The sequence below is a fragment of the Arabidopsis lyrata genome (genome assembly GCF_000004255.2).
Source record: "Arabidopsis lyrata subsp. lyrata unplaced genomic scaffold ARALYscaffold_5, whole genome shotgun sequence".
NCBI classification, from domain to species: Eukaryota; Viridiplantae; Streptophyta; class Magnoliopsida; order Brassicales; family Brassicaceae; genus Arabidopsis; species Arabidopsis lyrata.
The window spans coordinates 10,444,660-10,467,962 of record NW_003302551.1 but is presented as its reverse complement, the minus strand read 5'-3'; the positions used below and the strand labels follow the sequence as shown (position 1 = coordinate 10,467,962).

The 23,303-nt window shown below is 34.2% G+C and overlaps 1 protein-coding gene and 1 long non-coding RNA gene across 38 annotated transcripts; one reads left to right on the top strand and one right to left on the bottom strand.

The window, feature by feature from the left end:
* The first annotated feature begins 826 nt into the window (after positions 1-826).
* On the top strand, positions 827-6,411 carry LOC9313366 (primary amine oxidase). Its single transcript, XM_002877252.2, has 7 exons — positions 827-1,305; positions 4,146-4,617; positions 4,825-5,123; positions 5,219-5,332; positions 5,414-5,866; positions 5,943-6,040; positions 6,139-6,411. The coding sequence occupies exons 1-7, from the start codon at positions 871-873 to the stop codon at positions 6,329-6,331; spliced, it is 2,064 nt and encodes a 687-aa protein (XP_002877298.1). The 5' UTR covers positions 827-870; the 3' UTR covers positions 6,332-6,411.
* A 1,852-nt stretch (positions 6,412-8,263) lies between these two features.
* Positions 8,264-22,682, bottom strand: LOC9313365. Of its 37 annotated transcripts, XR_002332253.1 has the most exons (29): positions 22,401-22,678; positions 22,138-22,311; positions 20,552-22,043; positions 20,235-20,472; positions 20,085-20,149; positions 19,579-19,977; positions 19,461-19,500; positions 18,958-19,081; positions 18,811-18,825; positions 18,670-18,737; positions 18,456-18,593; positions 18,097-18,291; positions 17,847-18,019; positions 17,529-17,627; positions 17,312-17,397; positions 17,051-17,096; positions 16,901-16,981; positions 16,280-16,378; positions 16,073-16,147; positions 15,002-15,091; positions 14,886-14,927; positions 14,063-14,721; positions 13,895-13,972; positions 13,295-13,449; positions 13,156-13,227; positions 11,523-13,037; positions 10,529-10,636; positions 10,168-10,235; positions 8,264-10,069 (listed from the first exon to the last, which is right to left on the bottom strand). It is a non-coding gene; the product is annotated as an uncharacterized LOC9313365 (long non-coding RNA). The 37 variants fall into 37 exon arrangements; XR_002332259.1 differs by adding an exon at positions 16,779-16,819 and having other exon boundaries at positions 9,928-10,636; XR_002332254.1 differs by having other exon boundaries at positions 9,928-10,636; positions 11,523-11,959; positions 12,059-13,037; positions 22,401-22,676.
* Positions 22,683-23,303: the final 621 nt, after the last annotated feature.

Below are 23,303 nucleotides of genomic sequence, written 5' to 3'. Positions count from 1 at the left end.
AAACCCGCCAATCGAAACGAAACAATTACATGGAACTCGAATTAAACCATTAAATTTAAGCCTTAATTTGCTTGCATTAATTAAATTATGGATCGGTGAGATTTCAAGTCTTTCAAGTCCCCCTGTTCCATTAAAACTTAAAAATTTTGAGTCCCGGTACAAATCTTAAAAATTGGCCGGCTCAATTAATTTTGAATCCCGGTACAAATCTTAAAAATTGGCCCTTTTTCATACCAAAAAAAAAAAAATTGGGTCTTTTTCATGTTTTAAAAACTTAAAAATTAACCACTTTCATACTAAATAAAATATTTAGGTTTTTTTTTATAATAAAGATATCTTAAAGTTTTAAAAATTACATTTTTTTCTATACGGAAAAAAAAATTTGGGCCCTTAAATTTACCCAAAAAAATTGGATCCGGAACAATTGTTCCACTTGCACGCCCCAAACGCCGGCACTGCGAGACATAAGGAATGATCAAAACATACATGAGTTACATTAACATCAAGTCATCAACAGAGAATAGATAATGTATCATCTTATATACAACATGTATACGAATATCAGACGTTTAAATCTTACTAGATTTACTAAGCAATGTTAAAGAAGATACAAAAGAAAATAAATTTAAACGGAACTTTTTGGATGGACAAAAAGATGATATTTGTCAGTTTTTGGATCGAACTTACGGAAGAAATTAACAATATGATTTTTTTTTTTTGCAATTTGCCCTATAATAGTCATTATCATATGATTCATATTCCATTTGTACTTTAATTCCTTTTTTATATGAAGGCAAATAAAATTTACGATAGTGTACTTATTAGTTATTACATATCTTCCTACAAGCACTTGAAAGTCAACTCTCAACAATGGCGGACCTTTTGTTCCATAGAATCGCTCTCACCCTACTTTTAAGCTTCCTCTTCCTCTTCGCAACTTTCGGGTCAAGTTCCAGGACCCGATTCAAGTATTCGTTAGAGAAGCCTCACCACCCGCTTGACCCACTAACGTCACATGAAATAAAGAGAGTCCGAACCATTCTCTCCGGTCATGATCCGGGTTTCGGGTCCGGGTCAGCCATCATTCACGCCATGGCTCTCGACGAGCCGGAGAAGCAACGTGTCGTCCGGTGGAAGAAAGGTGATCGTCTCCCACCGCGAAGAGCGGAGGTTCTTGCGATGTCTAACGGCGAGAGTCACGTGCTCACTGTGGATCTTAAATCCGGTCGGGTTGTTTCCGATTTGGTCAACCCGACTTTTGGGTACCCGATTCTTACCATGAATGACATCGTCGCTGCCTCGCAGGTCCGTCCGGTTTAACTTCGAATCCAAATCACCGTAAACCGGAAATTGACCTGGTTTATTATTTAAATGCGTACCAAATCTGAGCAAATTGGTTTATTTATTTCCACTATCCAAATTAGGCATTGACATTCGGATAATAGGTACGTTTGGATCGGTTGTTTTTGGTTCCGGATTGTTTGGTTAGAAGGTTTAAGATATATATAGCCATATAGGATAAATTATTTATCATAAATATAACTAAAATTTTTAGGTATGTAGCTGTATTGGATATTCTGATATTGTATACCGAACTATCCGAAATATTTGAACAATTGAAATACCAATCAAATAAAACTAAAAGATTGTTTTAGTTTTAAGGAAATTTGGTTTAATTTTGCAAAAAATTGTTTAGTTTTGACAAACATATGTAAAAACATTTGGATATTTAGGTTATTCGACTCTAAACATAGTTGATATCTTTGAATTGATAGATAAGGTATTGGGGTTATTTAAAGTCTAAATATTACTAATTTTATACCCGTACCATCCGAAATACTCGAACAACCTGAAATACCAATAAAATAAAACTACAAGATCGTTTTAAGGCATGATTGGTTGGGCTGTAGGAGATTTATAAAGTCACTAAAAAGCTACAGCACCAAAATTAAAACAATCATGATGTACTTTTCCTATTTTTTCTCACAGTCCAAACAATATTTTTTTAATTATTTTGGCTGTAAGTACAAGTTTTTCTACAGCACAACCTTTTGGTCTTTAGAAGGGCTCTATCTTTTTTTTTTTTTCTTCTTTCCACTTTATTTTCTTCTTTTCTTTAAAAACGTCTTATAGTTTCCATCCATAAATATATTATAAAAATTTATTTTTATGGATATAAATAGTAGGTAAATATGTACTTTATGACATATATATAACTCTTTTCTTGGGGCAAATATATATATAACTCACATTGTTTTTTTTTTAATATATATGTATATCATATTTATTAAATGGATATTTGTGAACAATATTATATAACACATACATTTTTTAAATGGATATTTGTGAACAATATTATATTTACCAATCTTATTTTTTTCTTAAAATATATACAACCAAAATCTTATTTCTTCAACAAATTTATTTAAATAAAAATATTATATTAATAAAACGTACAGCCTAATTTCCACAGCAATAAACTTACAGCTACAGTCATCACATCTACAACAATAAATCTACAGCTACAGACGAACCAATCACCCACTTAGTTTTGAAAAAAAATTGGTTCAATTTTCAAAAAGTTGTTTCGTTTTGACAAATATAACTAAAGATATTTGATATTTTGATTATTCAAATCTAAACATAACTAATATCTTTGAATTTATAGTTAGGGTATTGCAGTTATTTCAAATCTAAATATTACTAAAACGTTTTAGGTATCTATACTAGTATTTTTGAAGTACATTTTTAGCGGGTGGGGGAAAATGCATTTGGATACAATGAGTATCCGACCCGTTTACAAATTTTGGTCATAAAATGTTTGTTGGGTCGGGTTATATTTAACCCAACTCATACACTGAATATTCTATATTTAATAATTTATATATTTAGAAGATTTTATTAAGATTTAGAATTATGATTCTCCTGTCATGTTTGTTTGATTTTTTAAAAATTATTTTGAATCACCTTATAATACATAAATAAATAATTTTTTTTTCCTGCATATACAGTGATTCGAAATTTTAAAAACGGACATATATTATCCAATTGAAGAAAAATGTGTGTTCAACGTTCCACATAGACTAAAATATTTAGACAATGATTCAGAATCATATCATAAATAAGATCAACATCAATAAAATAAATGGGTTTTTTGGCGGAACGGTTTTGGCGGGACATGTTTTTGAATCAACAATAAAAAAAAATATCAATAATCCGCCGCTTCAATACGGATTAAATTCTTTTTTTAGTACCACCAATATTAGACATATCAAATCAGTCTCATTTAGAAAAGATTGTATAAAACCAAAAATTGTCCCGTAGTATAATGTTACTTAATAACAATTGTAAACTATAAAATATAAATGTCTTAGAGAATGATACAATTTGCAAACTTTTATATATAATAAATAATCGTTAAATTTTTAAAATTACTACTTTTAGAAAACAAATTACGGGACGGGTTAAGAAATTACAGGACGGCTTATATTTCAGAACGGGGTTATATGGTGGACGAGTTTGAATCAATATTTATAAAATTTTAAAATATCATTAACACGCCGTTTTAATACAGATTAAATCCTCAGTTTATTAAAATATAAATGTCTTAGAGAATGATACAATTTGTAAACTTTTATATATAATAAATAATCATTAAATTTAAAAATCACTACTTTTAGAAAACAAATCAAGGGACGGGTTATAAAATTACGGGACAGGTTATATTTCGGAACGGGTTTATATGGCGGACGGATTTAAATCAATATTTATAAAATTTTAAAATATCATTAGCATACCGCTTTAATACGGGTTAAATCCTCTGTTTATTAATAACTGTCTCGTGGACTCGTGGTATTCTGTTACTTAATAACAATTGTAAATTATAAAATATAATTATTTTATAAAGAGATACAATTTAAAAATTTTTATATATACTAATTTAAAAAAATAAATCATCCCGCAGTGTATTTTGGGTTAAAATCTAGTTTAATTGTATTTTGGGTATCAAATTCAGTTTTTTTTGTTCGGTTCCGGTATCAAGGATCTAATCAAAAATTTTGGTTATTTTTTTGTTTGGTTCGATTCAGTTCTTAGGATTCATGTATTTTGCCCAAAAAACCTAACCGAAATTCCCCAACATGTAGGTTCCGTTCAAGAGTGTGGAGTTCAATCGTTCAATCGAGGCGCGTGGGATTCCGTCCTCCGATTTGATATGTATAACACCTGCAGCTGGATGGTTTGGACCGGACGAGGAAGGGCGAAGAGTCATCAAGATCCAATGTTTTTCAAAGAAAGACACCGTCAATTTCTACATGAGACCCATTGAAGGACTTTATCTAACGGTCGATATGGACAAATTAGAAATCATCAAGATTGTTGACAATGGCCTGGTTCCAGTCCCCAAGTCTACCGGTACAGAATATAGACATGGATTTTTGAATGAAACAGTACATATGGACCGCGTCAACCCAATGTCGATGGAGCAGCCTGACGGTCCAAGTTTCAAGGTTGAAGATGGATACTTGGTTAAGTGGGCGAATTGGAAATTTCATATTAAACCGGACCAACGTGCCGGTATGATCATCTCACAGGCTTCAGTTCGTGATTCCAAGACAGGTAACGTCTCAAAATACACACTTACTTGATATAACATTCCATTAGAGAAGAAAAAAAACACATTTACTTGATTTGCATTTTTGTATCATTATTGCGTATTTGTGTGCCAACCAAAAAAAAAATAAAGAACATTAAAATAACAATAAACTATATCACAAAGAAGCCCATTGAATTTAGTCATTGACGGTATCTTCGCTTCTCCAACAGGTGAAGCAAGAAGTGTGATGTACAAAGGTTTTGCGTCGGAGTTGTATGTACCATACATGGACCCAGAGGAAGGTTGGTACTCCAAAGCTTTTATGGATGCTGGAGAGTTTGGTTTAGGACCTACTTCAATGCCGCTTGTGCCACTCAATGACTGTCCTCGAAACGCTTACTACATTGACGGTGTCTTCGCTTCTCCTAAAGGCGATCCCATCCTTCAGCCTAACATGATCTGCTTGTTTGAACGCTACGCCGGCGACACTAGCTGGCGACACTCTGAGATTCTTCTCCCTGGTACAAATGTAATGTTCTATAACACAACATGATTATTATTTTATATATATATAATATGATACGAGGAGCGGTGCTTATGAAAATGTAATTTGAATATCGACAGATAAGAGAGTCAAGGGCAAAGGTGACATTGGTGGCTAGAATGGCGTGTTCGGTTGGGAACTATGACTATACGTTTGATTGGGAGTTTCAAATGGATGGTTTGATTCGCGTTACGGTATGATTACATACATTATATATGCTTATCCTTTCAAACTTTCTCTTAAAAGTTGTCATAATGAAAAACGTTATAAATTAGGTCGCAGCCTCAGGGATGTTGATGGTGAAAGGGACGCCTTACACAAACGTACAAGACTTGGGTGAGAAAGAAGCTGATTCTGGACCTTTGATCTCAGAAAACGTTATAGGAGTCGTCCATGATCATTTCATAACGTTTCATCTAGACATAGACATTGACGAGCCCGCCAACAACTCCTTCGTCAAGGTTCATCTAGAGAAGCAGAGACTTCCGCCTGGTGAATCAAGGAGAAAGAGTTACTTGAAGGCCAAGAAATATGTAGCCAAGACTGAGAAAGATGCTCAGATCAAGTTGAGCATGTACGACCCCTACGAGTTCCATCTTGTGAACCCTACTCGTCGATCTCGTTTAGGGAACCCGGCTGGTTACAAGCTTGTACATGGTGCTAATGCTGCTAGTTTGCTTGATCATGATGATCCGCCACAAATTAGAGGGGCTTTCACAAACAACCGGGTACTCGGTTAAGTTTGGTTTGACATGGTTCAAAAAAATTGATGTATAATTGATGAAGCTGGATCAATTGGTTTAGATATGGGTGACACGGTATAACCGGTCAGAGCAATGGGCTGGTGGCCTTTTGATGTACCAGAGCCGTGGTGAAGACACGCTACAAGTTTGGTCGGACCGGTACGCACTTGAGTAAATTGCTACTGAATTGAACCTACTTTCTTGGTTAATTCTTTGACTAAAAGCTTTATCTTAACTTCTGTTTGTGTAATGATCAGGGATCGTTCGATTGAGAATGAGGACATAGTGTTGTGGTATACATTAGGGTTCCATCACGTACCGTGCCAAGAAGACTTTCCGATTATGCCAACGATAGCAGCTAGCTTTGAACTTAAACCGGTTAATTTCTTTGAATCAAACCCGATTCTTGGGATCACACCTTTCTTCGAGAAAGACTTGCAAGTCTGTTGACTAGATGTTTCATCTAACTCGGACACCTTGGATTTTAAATGTCATTATTTAGACTTTTGCAATAAAATAATCTTGTGTTATATGGCTGTTTAGCTAAGATAGCTAGAATCATAGTCTCAATAGGCCACAAATACTCTCTCATTTATCTTTTGACCTAAGATTTTCTTAATAGGTAGGGAGTTTACCTTTAATCATGGTGAAGAAAATGAACAGAAATTTCAGTATTGTGAAGTACGTATGGAAGTAGTGAAAAATGGCCTGCGAACTACCATAGCTAAGCGGACACCTCTTTAGTTGCTTCTAGTTTTGCTAAATATAATTCAAAACATGTCGCTAAAAGCTGCACACAAGCGTAAGAAACACATTTAAGAGATGAACAGTTAAGAGATGATGATGGATTAAGAAATATGGTAAGAAGAATTATGGATAAGATTTGGAATCCATCTTATAGGGTTTTGAACATTTCTTTTGAGTAATTTGAAGATGAGGTTGTATCTAAAGACATGCAGACATAGCACATTCGTGCTTCCCTGTCTCACTAGTCACTATCGTTTTGCATTATATTTGCTTTGGGATTGAAAATGTGACCACTCTAGAATGAGGAACGACTAGGGAGGTGTTTCTATCTAGTTGCAATTTTTAACAAGGAAATGAGGTTAATCTCAGAAACAGAATATTGTAGAGTTTTCACTCGCAGTGACTAAGTTAGAAAAAGAGAGACCATAGACTCTGCAATATCAGTTTCGCATCCATTACGTATGCCAGATTGAATCAGAAAATCAATAAGGTGTGTAAATGGACGCTTGTTTTTTTTTTAACTACAAATTCCATTTTCAATTATCTTTTTCAGCAACCAAGTCAATGGAAAATAATGTTCGAACTTCCTCCTTACATGAATCTACACATGCAAGAAGTTGTTGAATCGTACTGTTGCCAAATTTGAAACACATGCATAACTACATAAGACAGCTTTGGGATTCTTCTAGTTTGGCCAAAATATCATATCATCCCTAGCCACTGTAATATTGTTCTTATATACGCAAATGTATACTACTCAAGGTTGCATCAAATCGTAAAAAACAAACATTTCAGAAAGATCGGCAAGAGAAATACCCTCTAATCACTACTATTCTGATGATCTGATCTATCCGACCAATCCCCATAGGCAAAGCCGCACTAACGAAAACAAAGAAAGAAAGAGTTGGATACCTTTCGGACCGGTTATCGAGGATGTTAGTCCATTGGCGATGGAGTATCATAATTTAAAAATGAACTTGGTAGAACAGCGCATTCAAAACACGTCAAATGCAAAGAACCAAACTATAGACTCTCAACAAAAACAGCTTATTAGAATAACTGAAAGTGAAAAAACACTACCAAACTAGTACAGCAAGTTCACAACCTATATCAGCAAAATCAAAATCATTCATCGAGATTCAGCAGAAGTGAAAACCATGAAAGTTAAAACTTCTCAAGCAGCCAATCTACAATTCAAATGTTAAATATAGCCAAATGTGTTACAATTACATAACTTCATTTTCAAAAAACCAAGTTTTGAACATGAAAGTACACAAGGCAAACAAAAATTTGTTTGCTCATTCTTATAGAATTTAACTCCATGTTAAACTTTTTTTGGTTAAATAATAGAAAATGGTGTATTTCAATATTAAAATATAAGAAGTTTCAAAAAGAAAGACGTATAATAATGTAGTCAGAAATTTCCTTTGTACCTCCCAACAATGCATCTCACTCTTAGAAGCTCTAAATACTAGTTAAAGTTACTCTACACAGCCATCAAGTAATAATATGTATTTAAACAAAAGATAACGGGTAAGTATCCGCTCGAATCAACTAATTAGGAAACCAAAACTCAATAAGTAAAAAAGATAACCAATGCAAGTAGGAACTAAACAGTAGAGAAGAAGTAATATGTTACACCAAGAAGAAAAGATGATCGATCAAATCAAATTTTTGACTCCTTATACTCAAAAGTATAAAGGAATCAGACCAATGTTAAGGTGGATCTAGCTGAAACCGTACAAGTCTGACCAACTCTTGGAACAGTGTCACATTTCCATGAGAGGCAATGCCTGAAATAATAATCTAACAAGAAATACTAATGTCATGTTACTTTGTATCCTTAAACAAGTAGAATACGAAGATAATGATCTAACAAGTCAATATTAAAGTCCCTTCTCAGCCTTCTATAACTACCCTATGATCCCTATGGCCAGAAATGTACGATCTCCGATGATGTTCAATGTCCTGCGTTTTAATTTATCCATCCATTAAGAAAGAACATATTGATCCACACGAAATCGAGAGATAATAATATAGGACTTAAAACAGGGAAAGGGACGAATAAGGATAGATCAAAGCCCTCCTTCGACTCGAAAAGGTCACAATGGAGGTTGCATCCCTCTGGATCTTCAACATACGTATAATGAAGGGGAAGTCAACCATATAAAAAAGAGAAGCCAGCATCACAAGCATGTATGATTAAAGATTCGGAAATAAAAAATGCCTAACATATAAAGCCATCCTCGACGACGACGAGACCAATGCTTTTCTCTTGAAACCTCAAAAAACTTAAACTAAGTATTTTGCATTAAACAGAGAAAGCCAACAACACTAGGAAATAACTAGAAACAATGATTATTAAAAGCATGAAGACGAAAAAATCTGAAAGGAACTGTTTCAGCGTCCTCCACATACGGGTGATAAAGAAAGCTAGTTCATAATATATGCCAACAAAATCAACTTAAACCCTGCAAAAAAAGCAGCCTCATATAATCGAAAATAAGGAAAGACAAAATAAGAAATTCCTATAAAACCAGAGGCAATCTCAAACACAACTGAGAGAAAAAGAAATTTTAAAATTAAACCTATGAACCCACGAAGGACAGAATGATCTTACACCCTATAAGGCTATAACCAAGAGATGTAACACATAACCAAGAGGTATCTAGAATTAAACCTATGAAATCACGAAGGACATAATCATCCATAGCAAAAAGAAGCTCTATGGATTGAAAGTAGACGAAAAAGGTTAGCAAGTCTGAAAGAAATCAAGGCTAGCAAGTCTGAAAGCAACTTCTTTTGCGTCTACCACATACTTATAATAATGAGTAGTAATTTAAATAAAAAGATAAGCCTCCAACAAGAATATGTGACTATGACTTAGACCCTAATAAAACATTTAGTCAAAGAACCTAAACAACCAGAGTGAGTTCAGGAAACAACAACTATTGCAAAACAATCCTCCAAAGCAACCTAAAGCAAGAGCCAAAATATTAATGATAACCTAACACAAAGAAGTGAACCCATATAATCAAGAGGAGAAGAAACTGATTTACAACTACTTTGGCCAACTAATCACAAAGACCTTCAACATCACATTATCTCGCTGAAGAACACTGAGAAATGTTAAAAATTCTTAAAGAGTATTTTGTAACATTAAATCTACAAGTATCTAGAATCATCGACACCCTATGACCAAGAGATGTAACACAGAAATCAACCAAAACAGCTTACATATCAAACTAATGAAACTTATCCAAAGACAATCGCTTAAAAACCAGAGAAACAACGGCGAATAAAATAAATAGCCAAGTCAAATCTAATGAAAACCATATGTAGGCCACAATTCAAAAGAGGCCAATGTTACAGAATAAGGACTTCGCTGCAACAAATTACAAACGAGAAACTAAAGAGAACCTTTGGTATCACCTTATATCCCTAGAAAGGCACAATATTTAAAGTGAGAATAGAAAAGCCAATAGAAGCAGCAAGGAAAACGAGACAAAGAAAGAAAAACATTTCATATCTAAACTTACGGTATGAAAGGATATTTATTGGGCCAGCTTGCTATCCCTTGAAGAAGTGTTGATCAGATACAGATAATCTATAGAACGAAAAGTAGTGAACATGAATGGCAGACAAGAAATAAACAGAAAAGTTACATAACAAAGTTTGAGACGTTTGGAATGTATATGAATGTGTTCAAGGGACCAAGTGAAGTGACTGATTAAACATAATGAAGTTACCAATCTAGTATTCTACGAAAACGGAATCACTTGAAAACCAGTCATGATGAGAGAAATCCTCTGTGCTTTCTTCATTGTAGAGGTTTTGGAAATCTAATCGATGAATGAAATTTCATAGTAAAAATCTAATCGATGAATGAAAGATGGATACCAAAAGTGACGAATAGAATTTCCAACGTGATCAAAACTTTGGCCCTTTTACTAGTTCGAAATAATCTACTCTGGCGTGTGTTCTTGCAATTCTCTGAACTTTTTGTGCCTGCAAACAAAAAAAATCGCCACACACATTATTAATCACTCATTAGTTTAGAAATATACATTTTTCATAAACAGAGAATAAACAACGATGAGAACTTCATCCTCACTCCTCAGGGTTTCTCAGACACAAACAGATCAGAACAGAGAACATCCTAATTAACATAATTCCTTGGAACTTCAAAGATTTATAAACACACAATCGAGAAGATAAGAAAACAGAGGAAAACACAACATATAGTGCAATATAGAGCAGGGCAGAGCTTTCACTTTCCATAATTGCAACAAGCACAAATACAAAAAATTACCTAGAGAAGTAGGAACCTATCTGAATCTAACAAAAAAACAAATAAAAGGATACAAATGAAAACATAACTATCTCATAAGAACTTCATGATGAAGCTTAACAAACTATGAACGCCCCTAAAGCCATAACCTAAGAGGACCAGTGCTTTCCTCTCTGCGATGCGAACCTCAAACAATCTACGGAAAAACCATAAGAAATTAGCATTAAACAGAAAAAACAATTTTATTCCTCTCTGCAAGCACTTCTCCTAGACCCTTCATTCTTGAAAAATACAAAATATTCAGCAAGCACTTCTCTTAGATTCCTATAAAGCAAGCCAACATTGAAGTCATGTTTCATCCTTAAAAAACTACGGCCATAAATAAAGTGACCTTTGGTGATGTTCAAGAAAGAACCAATTTTTACCTATACCCAGACAATATAAAACAAGAAGATATCAAGAGATAATAAAGGCCCAAACAAAGCTCTATGATATATATGATGAAAAAGCAAACGCAATAGGAAATAACTAGAAACAATGATTAGTAAAAAAGCATGAAGACGAACAAGTCTGAAAAGAACTGCTTCAGCGTCGTCTACATACCGGTGATAAAGAAAGCTAGTTCATAAAATTTGCTAGCAACGAAAACTTAACCCCTGTGAAAGAAGCAGTTTCGTATAGCCCGAAAACATTCCTCGAGGCACCCAATCACAACAAAAAAAAAAGCATATAGATGCAACCCGAACAAGACTTGCTACTGTAAATTCCACAGACCTATACATAGACAAGAAATTCATATAAAACCAGAGGCAATCTCAAACACAATTGAGAGAAAAAGAAATTTAAAAATTAAACATATGAACCCACGAAGGACAAAATGATCAATAACAAACAGAAAATCTATGATATTATACGATGAGAACGCAAACACCTTAACCTTAATGCAATAATATACCATCAAAACAATAACGGGGAACAAACACAGATCAAAGCTATATATCCCGCAAGTCAAATCCTCATCTTCCCCATTTCCCACATACCTATACAAAAAGAGCCACCATCACAAACATCAAAAAGAGTCAGCGAAGCCTCCAACAAGAAGAAGTCAGTGTACAAAGAGAAATAAATAACTGTATAACCAATATTAGAAGCGGTTGTGATATAGCATGTCACTCCTACTTCGTCAAGATAGCTGCATCAACTGAAAATTTGATAGTCGGCAGAATTTGTAAGACACTACTCTCTGTATATTCTTAAACAGCCTATTGTCATCTCCAAAACTGTACAACAATTCCATGGGAATCAGTACCATAGAACAGGGAATGCAAATTAAGAAAGAACACATAATTTTTAGAAAGAAAAAAATTCTAACATGCATCAATCACTCATTAGTTTAGAAATTTACATTCTGAGTAAATAGAGAAAAAACAACGATGAGAGTTTTATCGTAGTCGGGTTCTCAGACACAAATAGGTCGGAGCAGAGAACATCCTAATTAACATAATTCCTTTGACCTAACAATTTTTTTGATGTAAACATAAGATTAATCTAAAATGTTTTTCTTGGAACTTCAACGATTTATAAACACACAATCTAGAAGAGAAGAAAACAAAGGAAAGCACAAACATATAGAGTGAGAAATAGAACAGGGCAGAGATTTCACTCTCCATGGTTGTAACAAGCATAAGTATTGATCACATACAAAATATTATGTAAAGAAGTCGGGACCTATTTGAATCTGACAAAAAACAAATAATAAGATACTGATGAAAACACACCTATCTCATAAGAACTTAATCCTAGGAAATAATGACGCTTAAGAAAATAGGAACCCCTAAAGCCATACCCTAAGAGGACCAATGCTTTCCTCTCTCCGATGCAAACATCAATAATATATTACAAAAAACATAAGTAATAAGCATTAAACAGAAAAACCTGTACAATTTAGTAGAACTCAAGCTAAAAATGGATAGTAAGAGAATGAATTTAAAAGTTTACTTCCCCTTATGATTCTCTTAGCGTTTGGATTCAGCAAGCCCTGCTCTTAGACCCTTCATTCTTGAAAAACACATCCAGATTGTCCTAATCGATATTTCTCTAACATTCAGGATCAACCAGCTTGCCATGGAAAAAGTCAAATTGTAATTTTTCAGGAAAAATCAAATTTATCTCTATTTTCAAGACATAATTTTAAGGTTTCGTAGTAAAAATTAAAGCAAACAGAAAATATACATACCTTCAGGGAAAAATTCAACAGATGTGTGCATGTCTGATTGTTAGCGATGGGTTTACGTCTCTCATAGTTAACCTGCACACATTAGACAAGATAAAGAAAAGTTATACAAGTAAAATCCAAAATAAGGCAAAATGTTTACCTGCACTGGTCTTCCCTTCAACGAATTTTACATTAGAGAGAAACGTTGGAACAAATTTGGCTTGGCACAGGGCACTCTATGATCTTTACTTTGTTTCTCTCTTCGCTTTGCTGAAACAATAAACGAACCACCAATCCAATCTCTTCAGCCATCAACTGAAACAAGAGAATCAACGTGAAGTGAGTGTTGAAAAAAATCTGAAAAACACGCAACAAGACATGAGGATAAATTATATTTGGTTGAAAAATGAAGTCAACCATCTACTATGTAAGAAAAAGGTGATAAGATGCAATGTAATCAGAAGAAGAAAAAATATAATATAGTACCTTCTTGACAGTATTTTTCACTCTGAGAAACTATCAAAAATCTAAATCAAGTAAAAGTTACTCTAAAGTCTAAACCATTATCAGCAAAAAACAGACGAAACCGGAAGACCATCAGAAGAAAGAGATAAGGAAGTTGTCGCTCAAGTCAACCAATTAGGAGCCAAAAATTATTCTGTGTTAAAACCCACACGAACTTGCAGAAAAAGCATTACACAAAAGGGCAACTGCTTATCGTGTCCTGTAAAATCTTAACATAATATCATATATTATTTACCTGATCATGGAGAACACTGGTCAGTATTTAGCTTGTCTACCATATTCCTCTCCAGAATGTTTAAGGCCTTAAGTGAACCTATACTTCCAAAGAAACTGTCAAAAAAAAAAGAGCAGATAGACAAAAGTTGTGTAACTATAAGAATCCCCAAAAAGGGCAAGACTTTACGGAATTACAATCTCCAAGGTGCAAAATTTCATCAACGGACATCGTGATTTCTTGGTTAGAGCGATGAAAAAATAAAACCCATCACTTGTAATATAAGACAGAAGGGGTTGTGAGGGTTCCTGGATCATTTAATAGAAAACCTGTTAAAAGAAACAATAATGAACATCAGAGACGTGATAAAGGTGAAAGGAACACAAACTAATTGAGTAAAAAAGGTTCAAGGAACTTATTTGAATGTGTTAACCAAGTGACTCATGTAAAGAATTTCAGCTCATGTTGCAACCAAATAAGTATCCAGCAGTAATAAGTTTCACCAGCTATTAAACCAAGGATTGAATACCAATTGGAGGAAAACTCTATAGAAAAGCTCGACTTACATGGCGAATGAAAAAAGGGTCACAAGTTTCAAATCATCACAAAGACCGAGTAGTGTAGTCTGCATGTATATATGCATGGCATAACATGTAATAGAAAAATAAATCTTAGTTAAAATTTACATATTACAGAAACAAAACCTCGGAATCTCGCTGAAGCTCATCCGCATTGATGACTGCTGGTGGTGTTCCCATCTGACAGAGATCACTGTATATCGACACTAAGAAATCCAGCGATCATGAGGCTGTTTTTGATTCCATGAGGTTGTTGGATTTTCCGACAATCTATAGCGAATAGAGAAAAAAATGGAAAAGGTCATATGCTGAAGAAACCAATTATCTATAACAAATTTTTTTTGGCATACTCTAAAGCATAGAGCTTGCGTAAATATATAAGTCAACATCACATCATCAATTTAAGATAGGATTAAAATCAAAGAAAGGGGTACCGTCTAAGAGGTACGCATCCATCCTTTGCATCTTTGACATACCTATAGTGACGTAAGTTAATCATATTAAAAAAAAAAAAAGACACCATCAAAGCATGTATGATTAGAACTTAAACCTTAACCTATGGAAATGATGAAGCCCGCGGGATGATAAAGCCATCTCATGAGACTAAGCAGAAACCCAATGCAGTTCTCTGTTGGAACCTCTGTAATCCTTAGCAAGAACGTAAGAGTTTTGAATAATGGGGAAGAATCATAAATCAAATAATCAAGTCTGAAAGCAACTTCTTTTGCTTATAGGAATAAGAAGTAATATAAATAAAAAGAGAAGCGTCCAACAAGAATATGTGACTATGATTTAGACTCTAAGAAAACGTTTAGTCAAAGAACATAAACAATCAAAGAGAGTTCAGGAAACAACTAACACAAACCCATCCTCCAAAGCGACCTAAAGCAAGAGCAAAAACATGAACACTCTATAATAAAGAGAACCTAACACAAAGAAGTGAACCCACATAATCAAGAGCCGAAAAAAAACTGATCTGTACAATCACTTTGGCCAACTAATCACAAAAAACTTTCAACATAACATTATCCCTCTGAAGAACAGAACCTAAAAATCCATATCTTAGAACATCAAAATCTATACGTATCTAGAATCATCGACAACCTATATAACCAAGAGATGTAACACAAAAATTAACTAATTAAAGCAGCTTAGATATAAAAGAAAGAAACTGATCCAAAGACAATCGCTTAAAAACTAGTGAAAGAATTACTGCAGGATTGTTAGCAAATGTAATATGATACCAAAACTATTACTAGCCCAACCTACATGCTATCAAATCAAAATATTGATTCCGAACAAATACTGATAAAGGCATGAAATAAGATGACCTTTTTAAACCTCATCGAAAACCAATTCATACATATACACCCTGACTTACATTTACCAAGAACATGCAAAAAACTTATTCACGTTTCTTCGTGCAGTGCTAAGACCAAAAGCACAACAAAACAAAAAAAAAAACTTTCCAGTTTCACTAGAGAGATGGCCAATATGCAGAGCAAAAGATTTATTTAAAGCAAGATCATTAACACTATACGCACTAGCTTCTTTCTTTCTTCAACAAAAGAATAAGAATTTAGATGCAACATCTGAGTTCTCCAATAAAAAAAAGACAAACCTGTAACCACATACATTCATCTGTTGGCTGTTGCTGAACTGCAGTTTTGAGCAATGATGTACCAATACCAGCTTGCTGCCAGAAAAAATTGATACCAGCATATTTGTAAATAGATACTGTAATTTCAAACTTAGACCATCTTCTCATGTGAGTGTAGCATCAATTAACCGTAAAAATAAAAAGTACAGGGAGAGAGAAACATTGGACCTCATTTCTTTGTGCACTCTTTGATCTATACTTTGCTTCTCTCTCGGCTTTTCTGAAACAGTCAACGTTAACCACCAATCCTATCTCTTCAGCTATCAACTGAAACAAGAGAATAAATAGCCAAGTCAAATCTAATGGAAACCACAAGTAGGCCACAATTCAAAAAGAGGCCAATGTTGCAGAGTAAAGACTTCGCCACAACATAAAATAAAACAAAAAGAGAAACTAAACAGAACCTTTGGTATAACCTTATATCTTTGGAAAGGCACAATCTATAAAGTAAGAATAGAAAAGCCAATAGACTCAATAAGGAAAGCGAGACAAAGAAAGGATATTTACTGGGACAGCTTACTATCCTCCAAGACACAACATAAAGAAGTGTTGATCAGTCGGATTCTAAGACACAAACAGGTCAGAGCAAAGAACATCCTAATTAACATAACTCCTTTGACATATGACAAAAAAAGAAAACAAGTAGAATCCAAATTTGAGAAACCACCATATAAGGCAAAATTCTCCAATAGTTTCTGTTGTCCATACCTAAAAAACAAAACCAATGTTAGATCTTTCTAGAGAAGAGGGAGGCACAGATAAAACTGATCATTTGTAGGCTGTAGGAACCTCATCAGCAATATGGAATTCGGAGAGACTAATTCTTCTTTCTTCTAAGTTGAAGTTCTCTTTCACCACAAGTTCCATGACCTAGAAAGAAAATAATAGAACTAAAAATAATTGCTCTCTTAACAAACGAAAGTGAATGTTCTCTCTTACAGTTGCTCTGGTGAGGAGTAAGTCCACACCCTTTCTTCACCATGAACTGTATAACAAAAAGTAAAATTGTTGACAATATGAGCTCCTATAGTCTCTTAAAAATATCTCGAAGTTCGATAGAAAAGCCTGCGGATGGATCATCAAAGATTTATTTGAAGCAAGATCCTCAAACACTATACGCACTAGCTGCTTTCTTTCTTCAACAAAAGAATAAGAATTTAGATGCAACATCTGAGTTATCCAAACAAAAAAAGGACAAACCTGTGACCACATACATTCAAAAGGATCATCTGTTGGCTGTTTCTGAATCGCAGTTTGAGCAATGTTTATGTACCAATACCAGATGGCTGAGGAAAAAATTGATATCAGCATATTTGTAAATAGACACTGTAATTTCAAACTTAGACCATCGTCTCATGTTAGTGCAGCATCAATTAACCATAAAAATAAAAAGTACAGAGGGAGAGAAACATTGGACCTCATTTCTTTGTGCTCTCTTTGATCTTTACTTTGCTTCTCTCTCGACTTTTATGAAACAGTCAACGTTAACCACCAATCCTATCTTTTCAGCCATCAACTGAAACAAGAGAATGGAAATTAAGATTTACGTTTTGTGCCTAAGATGAAAAGCAGTAAGCACAACAAGTTTTCAGCCATATATTATTTCCACTACAGAGAACCTCATTGAATATGAGATCCATAGCCTTCATTGAAGTTCACATGATATGTCAATATCTTCATATATGTATGAGAAAAAATCTAGTAGAAACATCAAAAATGAGCTTATACTATTTACCGGAGCGCTTGTTTTCTCGGAAGAAGAATTAAATGCAGAAGTCAAGGCAGCTAAAGCAGCAGCCCTTTTCCTTGGTCCTTGGTTCCCACTGCTAGACTGATCCTGCAGTAGAAGGGTAAATTGCAAACACCCAAGCAAGAGTTTTTCTTTAGCAAACGTGATATCCCATGTATCTGCATAAGAAATAATTTCAACAAGTCAATGAAGGTAACGAATGCAATAAGGAATCAAAAAGTAGAAAAAAATCAACCAGCAAATATGATCGGTGAAGAGAAATTAAAATCAACATAAATCAACACTGGATAGCTAAGAACTAAAACAACCAGAAGGACCAAAATATGAATAAAATAAATAGAACACGCAGATAGGAATAAAGGATATTTATTGGGCCAGCTACGTATTAGAGCTGAAGCTTTATCAACACTTTTTCCTGTTGTGCTAAATACTGAAACCAAGGTGTAAAATGCGTCATTCTTAATACAAACTATACAACATCCAGGCATCGTTTGAAAATTCTAACATTACACGGTCACGAATAGGTAGCCAAGTTTTTGAACAGTCTAAAGTAGAAAAAGCACTTAGCAAGAGAGAAATAAGGTAGAAAAGTACCGCTTCAACTTGTAGTGCCTTATTATTGTGACCTCCAGTTCCAGATGCTTGAATAAGTGCAATTGATTCCATCGTGTAGGTTTCGTCTGATGAACCTTTCTCTGTCATTCTATTTTTGTAACCAGAGCTCAAACCACCCTAAAAGTTAATGTAACTATATCAATTACGAATAGATTTCCTTGCAGCAACAATCAATAACAATCAAAAGAAATACCTTAAGGACCACCATATGTTGAAAAGTGCAACAAGTTGTGGAGGTTCTTTACCCTCAAATATACGGGCCTGCAAGAAGATCAAGTTATTCAACAATCTTTCAGTGCTAGTGGCTATTACTTACAATAACAAAACAAGGTACCTGCACTGGTCTTCCCTTCATGTTGTCAAATGAATTTCAGCTCATGTTGCAACCAAATAAATATTCAGTAGTAATAAGTTTCAACAGCTATTAAACCAAGATTGGATAACCAAAGGGAGGAGAACTCTATAGAAAAGCTAGAATTACCTGGCGAATGAGAAAAGGGTCTCGAGTTTCAAATGCCATGAATTTCTTCAGGTTGAAGTATATTGAAAACATTTTCAGAAAGTTTAGATGCTTTCAGATCCTGGAGTGAGATGCAGTTCTCAATCTGAAAGAGTCATTCAACAAATTGATGTTTTGAATAAGGAAAAGAAAAAACAGAACAGCCAGGAATATGAAAAACTGCATTTCATTGGGAAAAAAACACAAAGCTGTCAAGGCCAGCGGTTCAATAGAAAGTGTTCTAGGTTCATGAGATCTTGGATGAAAAAACGAGCAACAGATCACTACCAGACATATGTTTTAGTTTCAATATGGGTATTCTATGTTCATGAAATAATGGTAATTCTTAATGGTTAGTGAATTCAAAATCTCAGGTAAACATTATCGTTTCATCAAGAAGGCCACATATGTCACAAGTTTTGGCTCAGTTATACTGTGAGCTAAGCAGCTAAAGGACAAAAGAGAAGAAGGGAAGAGACGTGTACCAATACTCAAGACTAGGCTCAGATGACTTATCCTCCTCAGCTGCTACAAACACAAGTTAGTCAGGTACATACTTGATATACCACAATAGTAAGATGATCCACTACTCACATTACATACCGGAGCTGCTCCGAAGGTATCATAGGATGCAACTACAGAAATTCCTGGAAGCTGGTTGGAATCTCCATCTGCTCTTGATCCCTTCACACAAACCAAATCCTCTCAGGCTTTCTGTATGTCTCACATCAAAAATAAACGAGTAACTAACAAGGATCCAATGAGTAATTAACAAGGAGTGGGCAGATCAAAATTAGGATAAGTAATAATATTTAACATGAGGGAAGTGTACACCAAATTCATTGTTGCTGGAAAATGGAAGAGCTTAGATTGTTCCTATAGAGATGATGAAAGCAAAAATGATACATCGTAGGGAAACTGGACTGTAGTCTTCGGCAATGCATGCTACCACAAACCAGACCGTTTAGACATTAACAACTGAGGTTCCCAATACTGAATTAGCTAATAATTGAAGACACGACAAAGAAGGTTATGCTACATTAGTACATTTCATAGATATCAAAGCTAGTCATGAAAATTTGAGAATGAAATTAAATACAATGCATTACCTGAATGTTTTTGATGGTATGAGATGCAATTTTCCTACTCTGATACAGAGATAACAAGCTTATATCTGAAAAGTAGTCACAAAAAGAGATTGTTTAGATACATACTATCTGTTGAGCCACCAATTAGGTACCAAAAAGTCAACAGAGAACCTGAGGCCCATCAAAATGAAAAACAGAGGAAGTTTTCTTCGACTCCTCTTTCTTCCATAATGTTTGCAACTCCTAAAAAGTCAAAATTGAAATTGCGGTTAGTAATTGGAAAAGCCAAACATCAAATAACATAGAATCAAGAATAGACGAGAGAACGAGAAACACAAAAAACTTTGGTAATTAGTGAAAAAGATGAGAGCGATGATCAGTCACAACAATGAAGTTATGCTTCCAACTCCTGAAAAACAAAATTGAAGTTAGGCAACTAATTATTGAACATTAAGTAACACAGAATTCAAATCTAGGATCACTTTTACCAGGACTAGTCTCGTAACATCTCTATCTCTTCAATCCACAAGCAAAGGGAAGAAAGAAAGCAACACACACTCTGCCTTTCATGAGTCCCCAAAGTTTTCCAGAACCAGAATTTTAATCAGATAATGGCAAAGCGAAATAAGTCTGAACGGAACACATGAGCATACAAGAGAGAATCCAACAACAACAAGTCAAGAGGAACAAATAACTGATACAAATCAATTATAATAATAAGAAGTAATTTAAATAAAAAGAGAAGCCTCCAACAAGAATATGTGACTATGGTTTATATTCTAAGAAAACGTTTAGTCAAAGAACATAAACAACCAAAGAGAGTTCAGGAAACAACTAACACAAACTCATTCTCCTAAGCGACCTAAAGCAAGAGCGAAAACATGAACTCTCTATAATAAAGAGAACCTAACACAAAGAAGTGAACCCACAACATCAAGAGCCGGAAAAAAAACTGATCTATACAATCACTTTGGCCAACTAATCACAAAAAAACTTTCAACATAACATTATCTCTCTGAAGAACAGAAGGAACCTGAAAATCCATATCTTGGAACATCAAAATCTATATGTATCTAGAATCATCGACAACCTATAACCAAGAGATGTAACACATAAATTAACTAATTAAAGCAGCTTAGATATAAATTATAAAACAAAGAAACTGATCCAAAGACAGTCGCTTAAAAACTAGTGAAAGAATTACTGCAAGATTGTTAGCAAATGTAACATGATACCAAAACAATTACTAGCGCACCCTACATGCTATCAAATCACCATATTGATTCTGACCATATACTAATTACTCTCTCTTTTTTAAACCCCTTCGAAAACTGATTCGTATATATATATCCTGACTTACATTTACCAAGAACATGAAAAAAACCTATGCACGTCTCTTTGAGGCAGTGCTAAGACCAATAGCACAACCAAACAAAAAAAACTTTCCAGCTTCACTAGAGAGATGGCCAATATGCAGAGCAAAATATGGCAAGGTGATTGCACATAGAAAGATTTATTTGAAGCAAGATCCTTAACACTATACGCACTAGCTTCTTTCTTTCTACAACAAAAGAATAACAATTTAGATGCAACATTGGAGTTATCCAAATAAAAAATGACAAACATTATTACAAAAGAATAACAGTTCAGATTCAAAATCTGAGGTATCCAGATAAGTAATCATATGCAATCAAAAGAATCACATGTTGCTGCCAAACAAATTATGGTTTGATAACATGGGGTTGCCAATTGCTGTCAAAATGTTTTAAGAAAAACAGTTAATAACCCAATGAGATCCAAAACTAAAGTAAGGTAGGAAACGAGTAAAACCCATGAAACCATAACACAATGCTCAAGCAGCCAAGTCAGACACCTCATAACTCTAAACCACTGCATCTACAGAAGAAAGAGCCAAAACCTATAGTAGAAGTGTTTCTCACTTTGAGAAAGAAAGAGACCAAAACGTGATATCCCCTGTACCTGCAAAACATAGCACCACACGTTGAAAGGTCATCGAAACACTGAAGATTAAAACTAAGGACAATTCTATCTATTACGAAACTCCACACAAAACCTTTCAAGTCTATTCCACATTATGAAGATTCATTCACTTGTTAGCTACTTCGGAAGAAAGAAGAAGAGACCCAAAACGATAACGATGATGATGACTGATAAAAAAAAATGCTTCCGATTCACTTTGATCTCTTGATCTATCACCGCTCGAAGCAACCCAATTAGACTCAGTCACCTGCAATTTACCGGTAGAATCAGATACATACACGAAAAGAAAACCCTAAAATCATACATCAAATTTAATACATAATTAAGAAAGAGAACCAGAAACCCAAAAGCTTTGGTAATTCCTGAGGAAGATGAGAGCGATGATCAGTCACAGCAAGTGACTTAGGAACTTCAATCACCACCACATGCAAATTTCTCCTTTAAATTTAGAAAACGGCGATTGCAATTTAGAGAACATGCGATTAGTGGAAACGAACGATGATGATGATGATGATGATCGTTTTAGAGAAGCAATTCTCGTCTGAATTAACAAAAGCAATATTGAGATCAAACGATAATAATTAGAGATCAAGCCATTTAAAGAGAAGAAGAAAAATAATATTTCATAATCTGACGGTGGAGATGAAACCCAATTTGTGAATAAATGATTATCAACGGTGGAGTAGAGAGTCTGAGATTACAGCAGGTTCGTCTGAGATTTTTTTACCGTTAGATTTCTTGGCACACGTGTCAATCATTATTGCTCTGCGTATCCACACTAAGATTTGTTGGACACGATCTTTTAAAAAAAAAAATTATAAAACAAAGAATTAAAATTTACTATGAGTATTACCTTCTATAAAATTTTTTAAATATTCCTTCATTTCATTATCGGTAAATTTTTAGGGAAATCAATCTCAATTTCTTTGTCATTAAATTCATTGATCTTTATATCATTAGTTTTTAGAATTTATACTAAAAAATTAATTTCTAAATTCGTGTGATTATAATTAACTACTAAAACAAGTCTCGTGTTCTTCATTAACTTAAAAAATGTATAGCTATCCAAAGAATATAGTGTATTTAGAGTGGATCTAACCCTAAGCTAAATCTAGTAACCTAGTGTTTTAAACATCTGAAAATGAGGATTTCAATTTCTGAAGAAAAGTCTTGTAGAGTAAGTAAATACAGCACTAATGGGCAACAAATCACAAAATAAATAAAAATACCTTAAACTTT